This window comes from Nyctibius grandis, chromosome 19 (assembly GCF_013368605.1).
Source record: "Nyctibius grandis isolate bNycGra1 chromosome 19, bNycGra1.pri, whole genome shotgun sequence".
NCBI lineage: Eukaryota > Metazoa > Chordata > Aves > Nyctibiiformes > Nyctibiidae > Nyctibius > Nyctibius grandis.
The window spans coordinates 708,837-725,149 of NC_090676.1; the positions used below are offsets into that span (position 1 = coordinate 708,837).

General features: G+C 64.2%; 1 protein-coding gene across 2 annotated transcripts; it reads right to left on the minus strand.

Moving 5' to 3' along the window:
- Nucleotides 1-643: 643 nt before the first annotated feature.
- DNMT3B (DNA methyltransferase 3 beta) lies at nt 644-16,065 on the minus strand. Of its 2 annotated transcripts, none has more exons than XM_068416148.1 (19): nt 15,961-16,065; nt 11,988-12,132; nt 11,193-11,299; nt 10,077-10,157; nt 9,532-9,708; nt 7,972-8,130; nt 7,118-7,225; nt 5,938-6,079; nt 5,485-5,613; nt 4,996-5,040; nt 4,745-4,824; nt 4,352-4,464; nt 3,826-4,009; nt 3,533-3,617; nt 2,858-3,003; nt 2,611-2,701; nt 2,233-2,438; nt 1,510-1,595; nt 644-785 (listed from the first exon to the last, which is right to left on the minus strand). In XM_068416148.1, exons 1-19 carry the CDS (start codon nt 16,063-16,065, stop codon nt 644-646), a joined length of 2,331 nt encoding a protein of 776 aa, XP_068272249.1. The 2 variants fall into 2 exon arrangements, with proteins under 2 accessions (XP_068272249.1, XP_068272248.1); XM_068416147.1 differs by having other exon boundaries at nt 10,077-10,229.
- Nucleotides 16,066-16,313: the final 248 nt, after the last annotated feature.

Genomic DNA, 16,313 nt, shown 5'->3' on the forward strand with positions numbered 1-16,313 from the left:
AATCTCCACATTCTTATGTAATGCCTTAAAGCAGCAACAGACGTTAAACAACAAAATTAAAAGTTTATCAAAAAAGTCTTAAAAATAAAAATAAAAAAAAAAGATTTGGTTTCTGTCTCCTGCATGTTCAGTGTGTGTAACCTGACCAGGGTCCCTTACACCTGCTGCTACAGTCTGGGCGTTTTTGGCAGTTGCTTCAAGAGAGGTTTTGTTTGTTTAGGAAGAGCAATAATTTGCTATAGTTCAAGTTTGCCTGCAGCACCCCGGCAGCTGCCTCCGCGCTCGCTGCTCAGCAAGTTGTGCCTTTCCAGCTCTAGGCTAAACCGGAGTATTTAATGCTCTGGAGGAGACTTCCCGTCTCATCGTTACGCACGGAGCTTCCTGCGCTGGGTAATTAAAGCTCTTTTGTCCATCCTTCCCTACGCATCGCTGCCGTTAGTCCCTTCAAAGAAAAGTTACCCTGCCAGGTTCTTTGGTTAAAGACGTTTCCTCAGCTCTCCCTGCGGGGCCCGGCTGCCTTCCCGCAGCACGTGGCCGGGGAGGGACGGTGCCGTGGCAGAGTCCGGCGGCCGTGCCCGTCCCTCTCCCGCCACGGCAGCGGAGCTGTGCATCTTTACCAGAGAGACGAGGGACGCTCGGCTTGCTACTCGCAGGCAAAGTAATCCTTGAGCGGGGAAAAGAGGTGCCGGATGACGGGGACGCTCCACGACCTCCCCGGTAGCTTCTGGCGAGCCCCGCGGCCGGCGTTGGAGACCTCTGTGCAGTGGAGGGGGAAGCCGAAGATCCTGCAGAGCAGAGGCAGGAGAGGGGGGCTGAGGCTTGGCGGCTGCCCCGCTCCCCTGGCACCCACCATACGGCGTCCCTCCAGCCCCAGCCTGTGTCCTGCCTGCCCCTGAGCAGCCGGGCACCTTGGCCCCGTGGCCCCAGGCTCCCTCTCAGCGATAGCCAAGTCCCTTCCACCTCGTTACAACTAGGTGGAAGCTCAAGGGCCGCTTCAAACAGCAGGACACGACAAAGGCTCAGTAACTGCTATTTCACCTTCAAAGACCTACACACCTCTAGCCCACCTTCAATTAGTTTTAACTCCAACAAATACTGGCAATTTAAATATAAACAAGCAAAATTATTTAACCCCGGCCTGTGCTTATGGGCTGAGGCACTCGCTGGGCGAAAACAGCACCCCCCATCAGCACAAAGGCCGGAGCAAGTGCGTGCCCCCAAGGCGGACACAGCACGCAGCACCCTGCGCAAGCCCCACCACTCTCCCCTCCACAGGCTTCAGGTCCAGGCACGGGGACGCTGCTACACTTCTCCCACAGTCCCATCGTTGCTCATTAACGAGCGTGTCACCATGTGCACATCACTGCAGGGAAGCTGCCCCGTGTGGGAGCTGCAGCCCTTTGGCTCCAGGAGCTGGGCTCAGGGCCAAGGTGGGAAGAAGAACCACACAAGCACCATGAAACAGAACAAAACTACAGCGAGAGATTCAAAACCACAGCAAAGGATTACCTGTTCATCCCCGGCAGGTTGCCCCAGAAATAGCGTGCTCGGTGGGCAGCCGATATCTTGATGGCATCGATCATAACCGGGTTACACTGCAGCGGGGGAAGAATAGATGTTAGAGCAGGCGTGGGCTCCCCTCTCCGGCATGGGAAGCCCTCCTCCACCGCACTGCAGGGACGTCAAGTCTCCAGCAAACCTTCCTATGGATGTGGCCCCAACAAACCCTTGTTCCACACCAGAGCACAGCCCCATTGGCCACGGGGGCTCCCACACCGTAGCCATGGCCAGCAGCTGATGCAAATCACAGCGTGCTTCAGTGCTGATCTCTCCTGGCCAGGACCAGGACCACCAGCCTCTGATGGGGCTTTTACACACGGGGGGCCCTGCTGACCCACAGCCTGTCTTGGCTACCACAGAGTTAAAAATCCTTCCCAGTCCCTGCCCTCCCTCTCCCTGGAAATAACAGGCATTGCTCTGAACAGATGCTTTCTGCCAGGCTGGCAAAAGCCTTCTGAGAACTAGTGCTCAGGGTTAACCTGCAGAAAGCCAGCAGGGATCCAGAGCCAAGACTAAAAGATTGACTTCTAGCACATGCATCAGGCAGGGGGTCTTCCAGCGTCGGGGCCACGCGAAGGCACAGCCAGACCCGCACCGCCTCGGCACACCGTGCACAGCCCAGCCAGCGCCTCCTGCTCCAACGCCTGCCCCGAAGCCGGCGGCAATTCCTACCTCCAGAAACCGCGAAATGTCCCTCTTGTCGTTGACCCTCATGGCCACCACGTTCTCGAACATCCAGAAGAAGGGACGCTCCTCTGCCGCCTTGGGACGCGCGTAGTTGAGCAGGTGGTAGAACTCGAAGAACAGCCTCCCCGTTCCTTCTGCGAGGGAGCGAGCCAGAGCGGCGGGTTGGGACCAGCTCGGGGGGCACGGGGGGCCTGGCTGTCCTCCCCACCACGACGGGCACGGAGACAGCCTGGGCTTTGCCCCGCGGGTTGAGCCACCACCAACGCAGACTGGGGCTGAAGCCCTTCCCTGGACTTTAAGGTGGCTCCGCACCCCAGGAACACCCCGGGGGCCCCCAGCCCCGCAGAGGAGGAGCAGCCTTACCGTACAGCCCCTTCCTGGCCGGGCTGACAAGGGAGAGGTCGTTACAGGGGCTTCCACCGATCACCAGGTCAAAGGGACCCCACTCCTCGATCTGGAGTGAACAGAAAGACCCAGTGAGGAGACGCCACATAAGCAGGTCTCTGCTCCCCGGCAGGGTGGGGGGCAAGCCCATCCTGGGGCCAGTGGGGCGAGACCCCCGTGGCCATGGCCCCACGCTCCCCAGCCTCCCCGCGGGAGCAGTGCTCACGTTTCTTTTGGTGATGTTCCTGACGTCGTGCACGTAGGTGATGTCGCCTTCGTGCCGCATGGTGCCCACAGCAATGGGTTCTTCGCAGATCTCCGAGGCGATGTACTTCTCCACCTGGATGCCCAGGTCCTTCAGCACCAGGTACCCTGCCAAGGGACAGAGGTCTGAGGTGGCACTGCTCTCTTGAGTCTCCCCGTCCCCTTTGTCAGCCCAGAAGCTCCACGTGGCCACTCTCATGTGTCCCAGGTGGGTGCAGTCACACAGGACTTCTGGATGAGCAAACTACTTTTTTGACCCGTTCCTCCAGGAAGGTTTGCTCCCAGAAAGCAGATCTCCAGAGCTCAGAGAACGGAGTCAGCCCAGTTGCCCTCAGGCACTTACTCACCAGAGGCAGGTGACCAGTGCTCCCACAGCTCTTGCTTCTCAGTGAAACCAGCCACCCAAGACAGCAGCAGGAACCTCTGAGAGCCAATTCCCACCCCATCCCTCCCTCCTCCACAGCCCTGTCCCACAGGAAGGGGAGCCTCTGCCCTCATCCCCTCCTCATGGGGATCCCCCTGCCCTTCATCCCCTTCTCCCCCCCAGGCTTTCAGAGCCAGGTCTGGGGCCATGGAAGGACTCCTCCCACCATCCCGAGCTGCCAGCCGCCCGGACCGCGCTCCTCCAGCGCCTCACCTGTGGCTATGCCATCAAACAAAGAGAGCACTCGAATAGGTCTCCTCTTCGCTGGTGGGACTGTCGGGTAGATTTTGGGTGCAGCCTGCAAGGAAAGGGCAGCAGTGAAGCCCCAGTGCAAGGCCAAACCTCGGCTCTACAGGCACCGCCCTCAGGGGAGCGTCTGCGGGGCCAAGAGCCCAGCACCCTCCAAGGCTGGACCAGCGGGACCAGGGCTGAGGGATCCTGAGCCGTTGCCCTGCCCTCTCCCCCACAACGCCCCAGTGCTGGGCTCGCCCGCCCGCAGCCCTTACGTATTCCTGCCCCTTGTCGCTGGTGAAGAAGTCCTGCAGGCGGGTGCCCCAGTCCTGCCGCCGCTGCAGCACCCCGTAGCTCCGCTGGGGCTGGCACATGTAGCAGTTCCAGGGCTCCTGCTCTTTGGCCTTGGCCGACGTCCCTCGCCCCACCAGCACCTCCAGACACTCCACGCAGAAGCACCTGCCCAAACCACACCGCCTCGTGCTCATCACCTCCAGAAACCCCTCCGGGTCACCCCAGCCTCTCGAGTCTCCCCTGAGCCCCCACCCCATTTTGTAGGATGCTTTTCCATCCTGGTGTTCAGGGCTGCTAACACAAGCTGGTCACCCAGGCACAGGTAAAGCTCCTGCCACCCTCCCCAGGGCTGATTCAGGTGCAGCCCAGCTCAGCGGGGACAGCAGCACGGCAGCCAGCCAGGGCCCAGCACAGCACCCAGCCCAGGCGCGCGCCTGGCCCCGCTTCCCTGCGGCTCCCTGGAGCTCTGCTGGGAGCTCAGCGGGGACGGGGACGCGCGGGGCCCACCTGCAGCAGCTGGCGTTGCTGCAGAGCAGCAGCTCCTTCCCTTCGCAGCACACGGTGCAGTAGGACTGGTAGCCGTCGTCGTCGTACATGTAGAAGAGCTCCAGGAATCTATCCTAGCGAAAGGACAGCCGGGAGGAGGACAGAGGGTCAGGGTCCGTGCTCGGAGGGTGACCAGTGAACGCGGCTTCACTCCGTCCCTGGTGCACGGCGAGAGCCTGGAGATGCACGTCCTCGGTGCTTCGAGTGGAGGGCACGTGCCCAGGGACAGCCCCGCGGTGGGCACGGCACGGCCAGGACCTGGCACGGTCACACCCCTCCTGTCCCACTGTGCCGGACCCTGCACTCCATCCCCGTGCCCAGGCCCCCGCGCAGCCCTGGCACGGCGGCACTTACCCTGCACGTCTGGCACAGGCCCCCCTCGAACAGCGGGTGGAAGGTGGCCGGGTTCCTCCTCCCGCAGGACAAACAGCTGTCTGTGACAGAGCGAGCCCCGCTCACCCGGGGCAGGCGGCACCCCACAGGGCACCCCACACCCCAGGGCACCCCACACCGCAGCCCAGCCCTGTACCTCCACCCCACACTCCAGGGCAGCCCCGTGCCTCCGCCCCACGTGTTTCCCCAAGAGGGACAGGGTGACCGATTACCTTCGAGACTCCCGCTGTTGTTCGTAACTTCGGAAACCATTTGCTCTTTATAAAATTAAAAAAAAAAAAGAGAGAGATTTATCATTCCTTATGTAACAAACTTTAAACATACCCTACCTACAGACGCCTTATTTCTTGCATTAAAAGTGCCACAGCTCTGCTGGGTGTTGCACAGAGAAGGCAGAAATTTTGGTGCAAAACCCACGTCCTTTCCTTGCCGGAGACAACAGAGCTCAAGGTACCAACACGCACAGATCATTTCCCCGCTGAGCAATTAACGGAGCCCGGCCCGCGGTGCCGTGCCTTGCACTTGGGTTCGCTGGTGTCTCATAAGGCACAAGTGAGCAACACGTGCCCACAAAAGCTTTTGCCTTTGGAAATAAAGCTCACAGCCCCCGGAGAGCCGAGCCCTCTCCCAGAGATGCTCCCCGGTGCTTTTCAGGATGCACAGCCCGGGCCGTGCCGCTCCCCAGCTCTCGCTGCGGGTACCTCGGGTCCGGTCCTCCTCCACCCGCTGCTCCTTGCTGCTGTTGCAGAGGTTGGTCTTCAGCCTCTTGGTGCGGGGACACTGCTCGAGGGACAGCACCTCCTCCGTCCCGTCCCGCAGGACCCCATTCTCTGCAAGGGAAAGGCGAGGGCTCCCTGGGGACGAGCCACCAGCCCCAGGGGACACCCCCTGCCAGCCTGGCCAGGTGCCACCCAGCCAACAGCAGAGCCCTCCCCGCGCGGCTCGAGGCGCAGCCCGGTCACTGATTCCCAGTGCTTCGAGGGTGCTTTGCTCCGGCTTTATGCAACGCTGCTGTGGGGGACCCCAGCGAGGGGCCCTGGGGCTACCTCGGGACTGGGCTGGCACGGCCACAGCACAGGGCGAGCGGGCTCAGCTGGGGCCGACCGCAGCGGCTGATGCCCCGCCAGCCCCACGCCCGGCCCGGGCCGCCTCACCTGAGACTTTGGGTGGCCGCAGGCCCTTGAAGCCCAAGGGCTTGAAGCCGGTGAGCGCCCAGTCGATCATGGGCTTCAGCTGCTCCTCCAGGGACTCGCTGGGGGCAGCTGCAAACGTCTTCCCTGATCGGTTCCGGGCAACCTGCCGAGAGGAGGGACGGCGTGGGGCAGGGCGACGGCGTGGGGCAGGGCGACCGGGCTGGTCCTCGGGCAGGGAGCAGCCCGGCCCTGCTGGGGCCATGGTCTCGGGCCCCCTCCCCACCATGCACCCCCGGCACGGCAGCAGCTGCCGGATTCCCGCGCTGGGTGTGCCCTTGGCCGCGCTCCCACGCCTCCCCTCCCTGCAATGACCCGTCTGCCCTCCACCAGCCCCAGTCCCGCCGGGAGCAGGGACAGCCCAGCCCCAGCTCTTGCCCAGACTCTGCTCCCCGGCAAAGCAGCAGGATGTAAAAAAAAAAAAAAGGCAGAAGAGGTGCCTGTGGGATGGCAGCACCATAACCTGGCGCGTGATGCACCCCCTGGACAGGGGTCAGACACACGGGGTGCTCAGCACCAGCCCTGACTGCAAAGGGAGTCGGGTGCCAGCCCAGGACGCTCCTGTCTGTGTGACACCACGGTGCTGCTGCACGTCAGAGTCCCCGAAGGAGCCTGGCCCTGGGGCTGCTGGAGCCCAAGACCCTGGAGCAGCAGCAGTTGCTCCTGAATCCCCCGGGATAAGCAGAGTTTGGCCCCAAGGCTGCACTTGGGGGTAGTCCCAGCACAGAAAGGAGGGTTTTCCTCCTGACACGTGTCCACGTCACCCCAGCACAGATGGGGAAACCGATTAACTGGGGACTGTGGCAGGAGCTCCCTCCACTGATCACTCGCAAGGTGATTCCCAGGCATCACCCAGCAGCACCCGCAGACGCCAAGCACAGCGCCGTGCAGGGGCAGAGCCGGGCAGCCCCGGCCCAGCCGCCTCCCCACGCACTGCCCAAGCTCTGCAGGCGCCGGGGCCGAGCAGACACCCAGCTGGGACATCACATCTCCTCCTGCCCCAGCACAGCGGTTCCTTCACTGCCGCAGCTGCACCGGCCGCCCCGGGCACAGCCCGTCCCTCCCTGCACCCCAGTGCCCCCCCAGAGCCTGGCTGCTTCCCTTGGCACCTCGTCCATGCACCCCAGCCCTGCTCCGTGGTTACCTCCAGCGCGTGGTACACGGCTCGTCGGTAGGAGACCAGCTTGTTAAACGTGGAAGAATTGAAATGCTGCCTGAAGGCCATCAGTCCCACCAGCTTGTCCGCAGAAATCTGGGAGAGAGCGACAGGAGCTCACCAGTGGGCACAGGCACGCCTTGCTTCAGCCACGTCCCCTGCGGCACCATGCCCACCTGAGGCACCGTACCCCCCATGGCACCATGCCCACCCGTGGCACCGTAACCCCCGTGGCACCATGCCCACCCGTGGCACCGTACCGCCTGTGACACTGTGCCCACCCATGGCACCGTACCCCCCGTGGCACTGTGCCCACCCATGGCACTGTGCCCACCCATGGCACCGTATCCCCAGGTTTGCAGAGGGCACGACAAGCGGCAGAGGGAGGAAGGCAGAGGTGGCAGCATCACACTAGGGATGAGGACGGGTGTTTTGCACCCTCTGCTGGCACCGCACCTCTGCCAGCACAGCCACTGCGGCACAGCACCCGGCACAGCGCTCCCCTCCCTCCCTCCTGCCTGCAGCCCAGGGGAGGTGCGGGATGGGCGAGGGGGGACGGGGCTCCGGGAGGGCACCCCTCACCAGGGCTGCCCTGGAGCCCAGGGCTTGGACAAAACCCTGTGAAGGGGCCGGGAAAACGTCCCCGTTCCTGGATCCCAGTCACTAGTTATAGACACCAGAGCCACAGGAGCTGCCAGAGCCTCACTGCGCTCAGCACCGGGGTCCCTGCCCAGGGTGGCTGCAGCGGGGCACACACAGCCCACAGACAGCCCCGGGGACAGGACTGAAGGCAGAAACGTGTGGGGAGGGGGTTTCAGCGGGGGGCGCAGCAGCAGGCTTACCTCGGAGAACTTCCCGTCCCCGAACCACTGCACCCACCGCATGCCCGCGCCGGCCTGGCGCTTGGCCGTGGCTCTGTGCGAGACGACGATCGCGGGCCACCACGAGAAACCTTTGATCTTCCCCCAGACGAGCTCCCCAATTCCAAATTCCTTCCCGTCCTGAAAGCAGAAGAGGAGAACGCAGCTCAGCCAAAAGCACAACCTCCCCTTTTTACCTGAGCAGCTGCACAGGGGGATCAGCCACGGGTGCCCCGCAGAGCTGCTCCGCCACGTGTCACTCAGTGCAGGGACCTCAGCGCGGTGACCTGTACCAGCTGCACTCCGGTCCCACAGAAAAATGACAGAACACGGTCCCAGCAGCACCAGCTCCCAGCCCCGCGCCACGCAGCAGCTCGGTGGGACGCTCCGGGTGCCAGCAGCCCCACGGTGCAGCACGTGCCCCGTCCTGCACAGCCCTCCCGGCACCAGCGCCCGCGCGTGCCCGCTCCTGCCTGGCCCCTGCAGGCACCGGGGAGCCTTCTCCTGCCCTCGCACCAACCAGCAGCGAGGCGGCTCCGGCTGCCCCAGACGGGCTTGTGGTAGCCCCGGCGATGGGGACGGGCAAGGCAGGGGGGCAGCAGCTCCAAGGAGCATGGACAGACTCTGCTGAGCCCCTCGCCCATCGCAGCCACGTTTGTCTGGGAGAACCAGGAGAACCAGGAGAACCAGGAGAACCGAGGGATGCGGGGGGCATGGCAGGGGACGCCCGTGTCCCACCGGCAGCAGGGAGGGCTCTGCACCGAGGCTGCTCCTGGGCCCAGCAAAGCCCCTTCTCGGGGCTCACAGCTCAGCTCGTCTGGCTGCACCCCAGGGGGAGGGCACCCGCAGGGTGAGAGCGGGACCAGGGCAGGGCAAACGCAGAGTGAGGAGAAAGAAGAGCCAGGTATTTTGGCATGACCATGCCAAGGGCCTCTAGCAGGCAGAGGGACGGGGCCACGCCGTGCTGTGCCCAGGGAGGCACCTCGCACCGGAGCAGAGCCCTCCTCCCCAGCTTTGTTCTGCAATTAGGCACCTCATTATGCAGCAAGATGCCATTGCCCAATTCCTGCAAGTCTGGGGCCCTGCCCTGCCGCCCGCAGGCGCTGAATCACGCTCCAACGCAGCTCCAGCAGCTTCGCTTCTCTCCAGGATCCCCCGACAGGAACATTTTCTGCACACGCAGCCGCCTGTCCCGGCGGGCACGGCTTGGGCATGGCTTGGGCACGGCTGCCAGCCCGGCGTGTGCCGCGCACGCAGCCCTCGGGGGCCCTCGCAGCCTTTGCAGCCCCACGCAGGGGCTCAGCGGGGCTGACCCCACACGTTGCCCTGTCCAGCGGGGTGCCCCCAGCGCAGCACCCACCCCAGCCCGGCACCATCGCACCCGGCCGCCCCGGGAAGGGCGGGCAGGGCAGGGGCAGAAGCAGCAGAGAGGTTTCCAGAGGGCCCCCTCGCCTGCAGGCTGCGGACAAGCCGGGAAGGCTCAGCTCACCCTCACCCCGCACCGTCCCGGGGGCAGGACCCCAGAGTTTGGCCCCCCCGTACCTGGTACTCCAGCGCCAGCCTCAGGTCTCTGCTCTCTGGCTCCTCGGTGCCGTTCTGGCCCTCCTGGGAGCTGCTGCCGGAGAGCGTGCTGCTGCTCTGCGACGAGTCCCGCGAGTCCTCCTCCGTCAGGTCGATGGTGGGGACGGGGACGGACGCGGCCGGGCGCCGCCTGGAGCTCTGCGGGGGGGAGGGTGAGCGGGGAGAGGGACAGGGGGAGCGGAGACCTGCCCCACATCACCCCCAGCCCCTCGGCTGGGAATTGGAGAGCGAGAAGAGGGGAGATGAGGAGTGGGGGTGTCACCGCAGCCAGGAATGGAGGGGAGGGCCTGGGGCTGGGGTGTCTGAGGGAGAACTGCTCTGCTTTACTTGCAAGACATATAGAAGATGGGGCACGCATTGCTCTCTTCCCTTTTCCTCTCCCCAGTTGACCCCAGAGTGTTCAAAGCACCCAGTTCATAGCGAGGGCAAGCAACAGCACACACCCCCCCCCCTTCACAGGGGAAACTGAGGCACGGAGAGGCTGCAACATGTCTGAAGACCCTCACCCGCAAGGGGGTCGGCAGGTCCCTGAGACTCTCTGCGCTGTTCGGTTCCTTGATCCTCATCTCCTGCCGGGTCTGCCCCGCCTGGAAGATGAGGCGGACGGGGGGCTTCTGCCTGAGGCTGCTCTCCCAGCCCGCGCTGCCCCGGGGCCGCACCTGCAACCAGAACACAGAGGTGGCACGGGCGCCTTCGCAGCGGCACGCGGGGACAGGGACAGCCCGTGCTCCCCGGGGCTGGGCACCTGGGGACGAGGGCATGGGGACAGCAAGAGCAGCATGATCAGCTGCGGGCAGTACCCCACCAGCACCTGCTTGCATCAACTTTACTTTCCAGCAGCCATAGCACCCTCACCCATACCCTCCTAGACCCTCCTAGACCCTCCTAGACCGGCACAGCAGCCGTCCCGGGCACGGCACCCCGCTCACCCGCCCGTGGGTGCCCTCCCTCCCTCCCTCCGCCCGGCCCTGCAGAGGCACCCAGGGCAGCTCTTCCCCCGCGGTTTCGGCAGCCGCAGTTTACAAACAGCCCGAGCCCGGCGTGTTTCCTGCATCCGGCACGACCGAGCTTCAAATTGAAACGAGATTTTGCAAGTGAAGAGCCCCAAACCCAACGTAGCGGGAACGCAGGATTTTTCACCCCCAGTTGGATTTATGGCTCTTTCTTTTGGAAGCCGCCTCGTCACAGGCACATCTCCAACCCTGGGGTTTTATTTCAAAGTCAAAACAATAAAGCCAGAAGGCAAAAATGCTTCCAGACCCCGGAGGTTTGTCAACCTAGTCAACAAAAGGAGGGGGGGCAAAACTGGGATCCAGCCCCAAAGCAGCTAAAAGCACTGAGTGGGAGCCACGAGGTGCTTCAGTCCCCCAATACAGCCGAGACTTTTCAAAGAATCAGCAGAATAATTATCAGGCAGCTGCAGCATGTAGTGGACATCGCTGCATTGCGCACCACGTCCTCCTGCTGCTGCTGACGTAACATACATCAAGAATTTAAAAATGAAAATATTATGTTTGTAAAAGAAAATTGCATCTGCCATCGGACTGTTCCCCTGGCACTGAGAGCGAGAGCTGCCCCGGAGGGAAGGGGCGGGGGTCCCGGCTGCCCCGGTGAGCACTCACCTCCTGTGGCCCCGCGAGAGCGAGTGGCCAGGACAGGTCCCCCTTGGAGAGCTCGCCCTTGCTGACCTGCTTGTTCTTCAGGGACGGCAGCGCCAGGCCCCCGGCATCTGCGCAGGACAAGGCAGAGCAGCCTCAGGCTCCGCGAGCCATCCTGGCCGTGCCCCTGCCCACGGCTGCTCCGAGCAGCACGGCGGGATTTGGAGAGACTGAAACCTCATCCTGGAGACACGTGGCCGATGTCCCCGAGGGTCCCCACTGCAGACACCGGCAGCCCCAAACCACCCACCTGCCCCAAAACCGGGAGGGACCCTAAAAGCAAGTGTGGGGACCTTCTTGGGTACCTCTGTGTGTACCACACGCCCGCGATCCAGGGCTTGTCACCTGCTCATTTAAAGCTGGACCTCAGGAACACAAGAGCTGGGACTTGGGGACCATGACCAGAGCATCTCAGGAGCCGTGATGCAGCTGACAGCACCCCTCGGGCGGGTGGGGGGTCCCCACCTCCCTCCCTCCCCCCCAGAGTGGTTAAACCACCCAGGGCCAGAGCCAGCGTCCCAGCATGCCACCCATTTCCACAACCGCTTCTGTCGCCGTGGCCTGGACGTGTCACCGGGGAAGCAGAAGCCAGCGGCGTCGCGGTGGGACCCCGGCCATGGCTGCGATGCTGCAGCCCCCAGCAAGCCCTCGGGACGGCGGCTGGGAGATCCCTGGCACGGCGCATCCCTGGCACGGCGCATCCCGGGCACGGCGCACCCCGGGCACGGCGCACCCCGGGCACGGCGCACCCCGACTCACCTGGAGCACTCGCCTTCCCGTTGGCCTCCAGGATCAGGGCGGGGGTGTCGTTAGCGGGGTCGGTGCAGTCCCCGTTGATGAGGATCAGCTCTGCCCTGCAGTCCGCCTCATCCCGGCCGTGGCTCTTGTCCTTTTTCATGGTGGCCTGTGGGAGCCGGAGTAAAAAGGCAATGGAGCCGTGCAGGAAGCCCCGGGGAAGGCAAAGCGGACGGCGTCAGCTCCGCAGGGCAGACACAACTTCTCATGCCCTTAGCAGTGGGGTCCGACTCTGGAGTGGTACCGGGAGCTAATGGGCACTTGGACAAAACCTCCCCACAGACGTGGTGGCCCTGAAGATCCACCAGCTCCAGCGACCAGAGGCCCCAGATGCTTCCTGCCTACCCTTAGGGAAGCAGCCGGGGCTTGTCCCCAGGGCTGCGCTGGCCCAGCCCTGCCACCCGTACACCGTGGGGCATCCTGGGCTCACTGCTGCCCAGCCCAGGCTGGCACACCAGAGCAGTCCCAGCCGTGGGTCCAGACCCTGCCCGGAGGGGAGCTGCACTTCCCAGACACCCCGGAGAAACCAGGGGACATCCCACCCCCCGGCACCAGCCTCACTGTGCTCCGGCTGCCCAGCACACCCCGCACACCCCGCAGACCCCGCAGACCCAGCACACCCAGTACACCCAGCACGCCCAGCAGACCCAGTACACCCAGCACGCCCAGCAGTGGGTGGGCTGTCACAGCAGCAGCGGGACGCAGCAGACACCCAGCCACGGGGGGCAAAGTCCTGGCGCCTGCAGCGAGTTCAACTCCCCCAAAGGGAGAAAACTCCTCCTGCCTGCGGCCTCGGCTCCCCCGCCCCGGGGTGAAGGGGCAGGGCAGGGGTCTGTGCCCAAGCAGGGGGGTCTGTGCCGGGGCAGGGGGGTCTGTGCCAGTGGCACTCGCCCACCACCACCCCGCCTGCCCCAGGGGAGGCAAGCGCCAGCGTCCCCCCCACCCTGGCCAGGCGTCCCCCGGGGCGGGGGGCCAGGCCTTGCTGGCACGCAGCCGCCTCTGCCTCCCCTCGGGTGCCCTCCCCGGATCCTGTTTTGGGAAGCGGCAGCTCCCGGGCTCTCCCTGAGGCACCCGGGACGGCGCTAACGAAGCTGCCTCATTGCTGGGCTATGGGTCTGTGCTGCAACTTGCCCCTTCACCAGCACAGTCATTTCAGGAGCACGTAACTCAGCTAACGAGCACACAGGGCTCTGCCCACCTCGGGCCCTGTTGGGAAGCCAAAGCAAACCCCCCCCCAGCCCCAAGGAGACCCCGGGCCCCAGCCCTGCGCCGGCGCTCTCGCCTCCGACCGCTTCTCTAACAATTGGGATTTCTGCTTTGAGATCATCTGTCAGCACCTCTGGCAAACAAAGACCAGCCAGGGTTTGATGTTTCGGGTGCCGAGGGCAGCGTTAAAACCCTGGTAACATCCAAACACGAAGCAAAACAGGTGTCGGGCACCCACCTCCGCAGGCAGAGCCCCCGGGTGCCCCCCGCAGACGCATCCCCCCAGCAAAGGGGCGAGGAGGGCAGGAACGGCACCAGAGGGAGGCCAAAGCTGCCGAAACCCCTCCAGCTGCGTGCACAAATCCCACTGCTGCAGCACATCTGCTCCCCGACCCGGCGAACAATTCCTGGGAGCTGCCCAGACTTGCCGGGCTGCCCCCGGCCCGGGTCAGCTCCCCCGGGGTCTGCTCCCCCCTGCAGAACCGCAGCACCCACAGCCAGCAGCGACGCTGCCACGGAAAACAGCAAATCTCACCAAAAAACAGCGACTCTCACTCGGGAATCCGTGCAGCGAGGTGTGAGAGGGCCTGCTGCTCTCCTCGCATGAGGGTGACCCAGGAGAGGCTGGGGACAGGGAGATGGGGCAGCATGAGGCTGTTAGGGAGGACAGGAGCAGGCACGGCCCCCCCCCATCCCTGCAAAACGTCTGCGCCCTCAAAACCCCGGCGGGACCCTCGGAGGGCCTGTGCGTTCGGTCCTTTCTCAGGAGCCTGTGGAGAGCCTCACACGGGAGCCTCAGCCCAGGGGGTTCAAACTTGCCCCTCAAAATGACTTTTCCTTTCTCAGCCCCGGGGGCTGCCCAGTGCTGGGCACGGCCAGCCCACAGCAGGCAACTGGGCGAGCATGGCCCTGCCAGCCCCGCGCTGGGGAGGGGACACAGCGGCCGGGCCCCCCACCCCACCCCGGGGCAGGGCAGCCCTGCAGCTGCTCTGTGGGACACGCAGCCAGGACAGCACCCCGTGGGCTTTGCCGCCTGCTCGGGGAGCTCCGGCATCGTCTTTGTTCCAGTTCTAAAGTGGGAAAAAAGAGTTATTGCTTCGGAAGGAACCCTGGCAGAGCCGGAGCCCCCCACCCCAGGGCTCTGCTGGGCAGCGTACGTGCGGGAGCAGGCGATGCACGCGGGAGCAGACACCCCGCTCGCTCCGTGTTCTCCTCCAGCCGCACAACCCCAGCCCACTCGAGGACATCCCCTCACCATCCTCTGACACGCCAGCGGGAAAGGGAACATCACACCACAACCCAAACTGCAGAGCTCGTTCAAGGCTCGCTTTCCCAAAAACCTACCGGGAGGCAGCGGGGCCGCAGCCCCCATCCCTGCTCCCATCGCTGCCTGTGGCACCAAGCGATGGAGCCCCGAGCCCGTGCTGCCGCCCCTGTGACCACGAGGGCCTCCCGCTGCGGCCACCGTCCTCGCCAGCCTCACCACCGCCCGCTCGGGAGCAAGGCGCAGCTCTTTGTCCTCGCCTCTCCTCGCAGAAGCGCACACCAACATGTGCACATGGGGCATTGCACGAATAATAAGAACCAGAGCGCTCCCCTCATGCGCTGTCTCACGGGAGGAGGAGGGAAGCAGCGCGGCAGCGTTTGCCTTGCCTGACGCTCCGCAAACATCCAGGCACGCACTCCAGCCGGACGCTTCGGACAAGGACCCACCAAGAATAAAACATGGCAGAATTCCAGCCCCGATGCTCAAAGCTCCCTGAGAGACCGGCGCTAGCGGCAGCCCCGACACTGCCTGGTGACCAGGACGTGCCCGGCAGCAATACCCCACCGAGACAATGAACTCGCTGACTCCAGATCCCGCCCTAGTTTTGCAATACCAGTTTCTTTAAGGTTTGCCAAACTGGTTTAAAGACCATGCCACGATATTAACTGCTTAGAGAGGCTCCCGGTCGCTGCCCGGCGGAGCTCGCCGGCCGCCCCGGCGTGGGCAGAGCGGCTGTGCTCACCTGCGAGGGGTCCCGGCGGGGCTGTGCCTCCGCACCCCGCTGCCCCGGGGCTGCTCCCCCAGGGACCGGGGCTGCTCCCCCAGCCTGGCCCGGGCCGCTTTCAGTTTTCCTTCTTGAGAAAACCCAGCGGCCCTTATCAGGTGCGTTTCCCTGGTAGGTGGGGAGATTGCAGGGGAGGCCGCCGGACTTTGCCTCCAGACAGGGGCACGCATATCAAAAGGCTGGAGGGAAGCGCTTTACGGGATGGCTGGGATGGCAGCCATCACCCAGGCCCTGTTTGAATAACAAAAAGAAATAAAGGACCCCAATGGCCGGGGCTGCTCCCTCCAGGCTGGCTCCCGCCGAGGGCTCTGGGCTATCTGTCCTGCACACAAATGGCCTTTAACTCTCCCCAAACTGAAACATTTCCCTCTAATCCAGGGAAGAAAGGAGTTGCTGGGTTGGCAGTTTAGTAAGAAAGGGGGCCCATTTTGGCAGATATGCTCATTAAGACGGGCAGGCCCGGCTCTCCCCTCCCCTGCCCGTTTCCTGTGCCTGGCCCCTCTCCGGCTCCCGCGCTCCGGCACTTCCCTCCATTTTCCCCCCGTTTCCTCTCCTGCGCCCCTGCCCCGCTCCGCTCCCCGCCGGCCCCGGCAGCCCTCGGCGGCCACCCCCAGGCTCCAGCTCCTCGCCCGCTGCCTTTCAGCAAAGCTCGGTTGAAAGAAAAGAAACAAAAAACAAACCGGCCCCTCCTCTCCCAGTGAAGACCAGGCCTGAGAAGTCTCCTGGGCAGCCACCATCACAGCCAGCCGCTGCTCCAGCCGCTCTAGGCTCTTTACCATGCTCATCTCGGTCACGTCCCGCTGAGATGAGCCACGCTGGCTCTCCCGAGCCCCCTGCCCAGGGACGTGCCCGGGCGCTGGGGCCGGTGCTGCCTGCGGGCAGGGCTGGGGGCTGCGGGGGCTCTGCTGTCGCGCAGGTGGGTCTGGCTCAGCGGTGGCAGGTCCTCTGTCCGGAGCGGTTACTGCTTCATCTTTCCCCTGCACAAGAGGAAATAAAGCAATGACAATGACACCTCGCTGTCCCCATCTCCCCC

What these genes read in the sequence shown, in the direction of transcription:
- DNMT3B (XM_068416147.1), bottom strand. Translation starts at nt 16,065, where the DNA reads ATGAGCATGGTAAAGAGCCTAGAGCGGCTGGAGCAGCGGCTGGCTGTG. An exon ending in GCGACAAGGGGCAGGAATAC is followed by an intron (nt 3,618 to 3,825) that starts GTAAGGGCTGCG and finishes CTTTCCTTGCAG; the next exon opens with GCTGCACCCAAAATCTACCC. An exon ending in GGCCAGGAAGGGGCTGTACG is followed by an intron (nt 2,439 to 2,610) that starts GTAAGGCTGCTC and finishes GAGGACAGCCAG; the next exon opens with GCCCCCCGTGCCCCCCGAGC.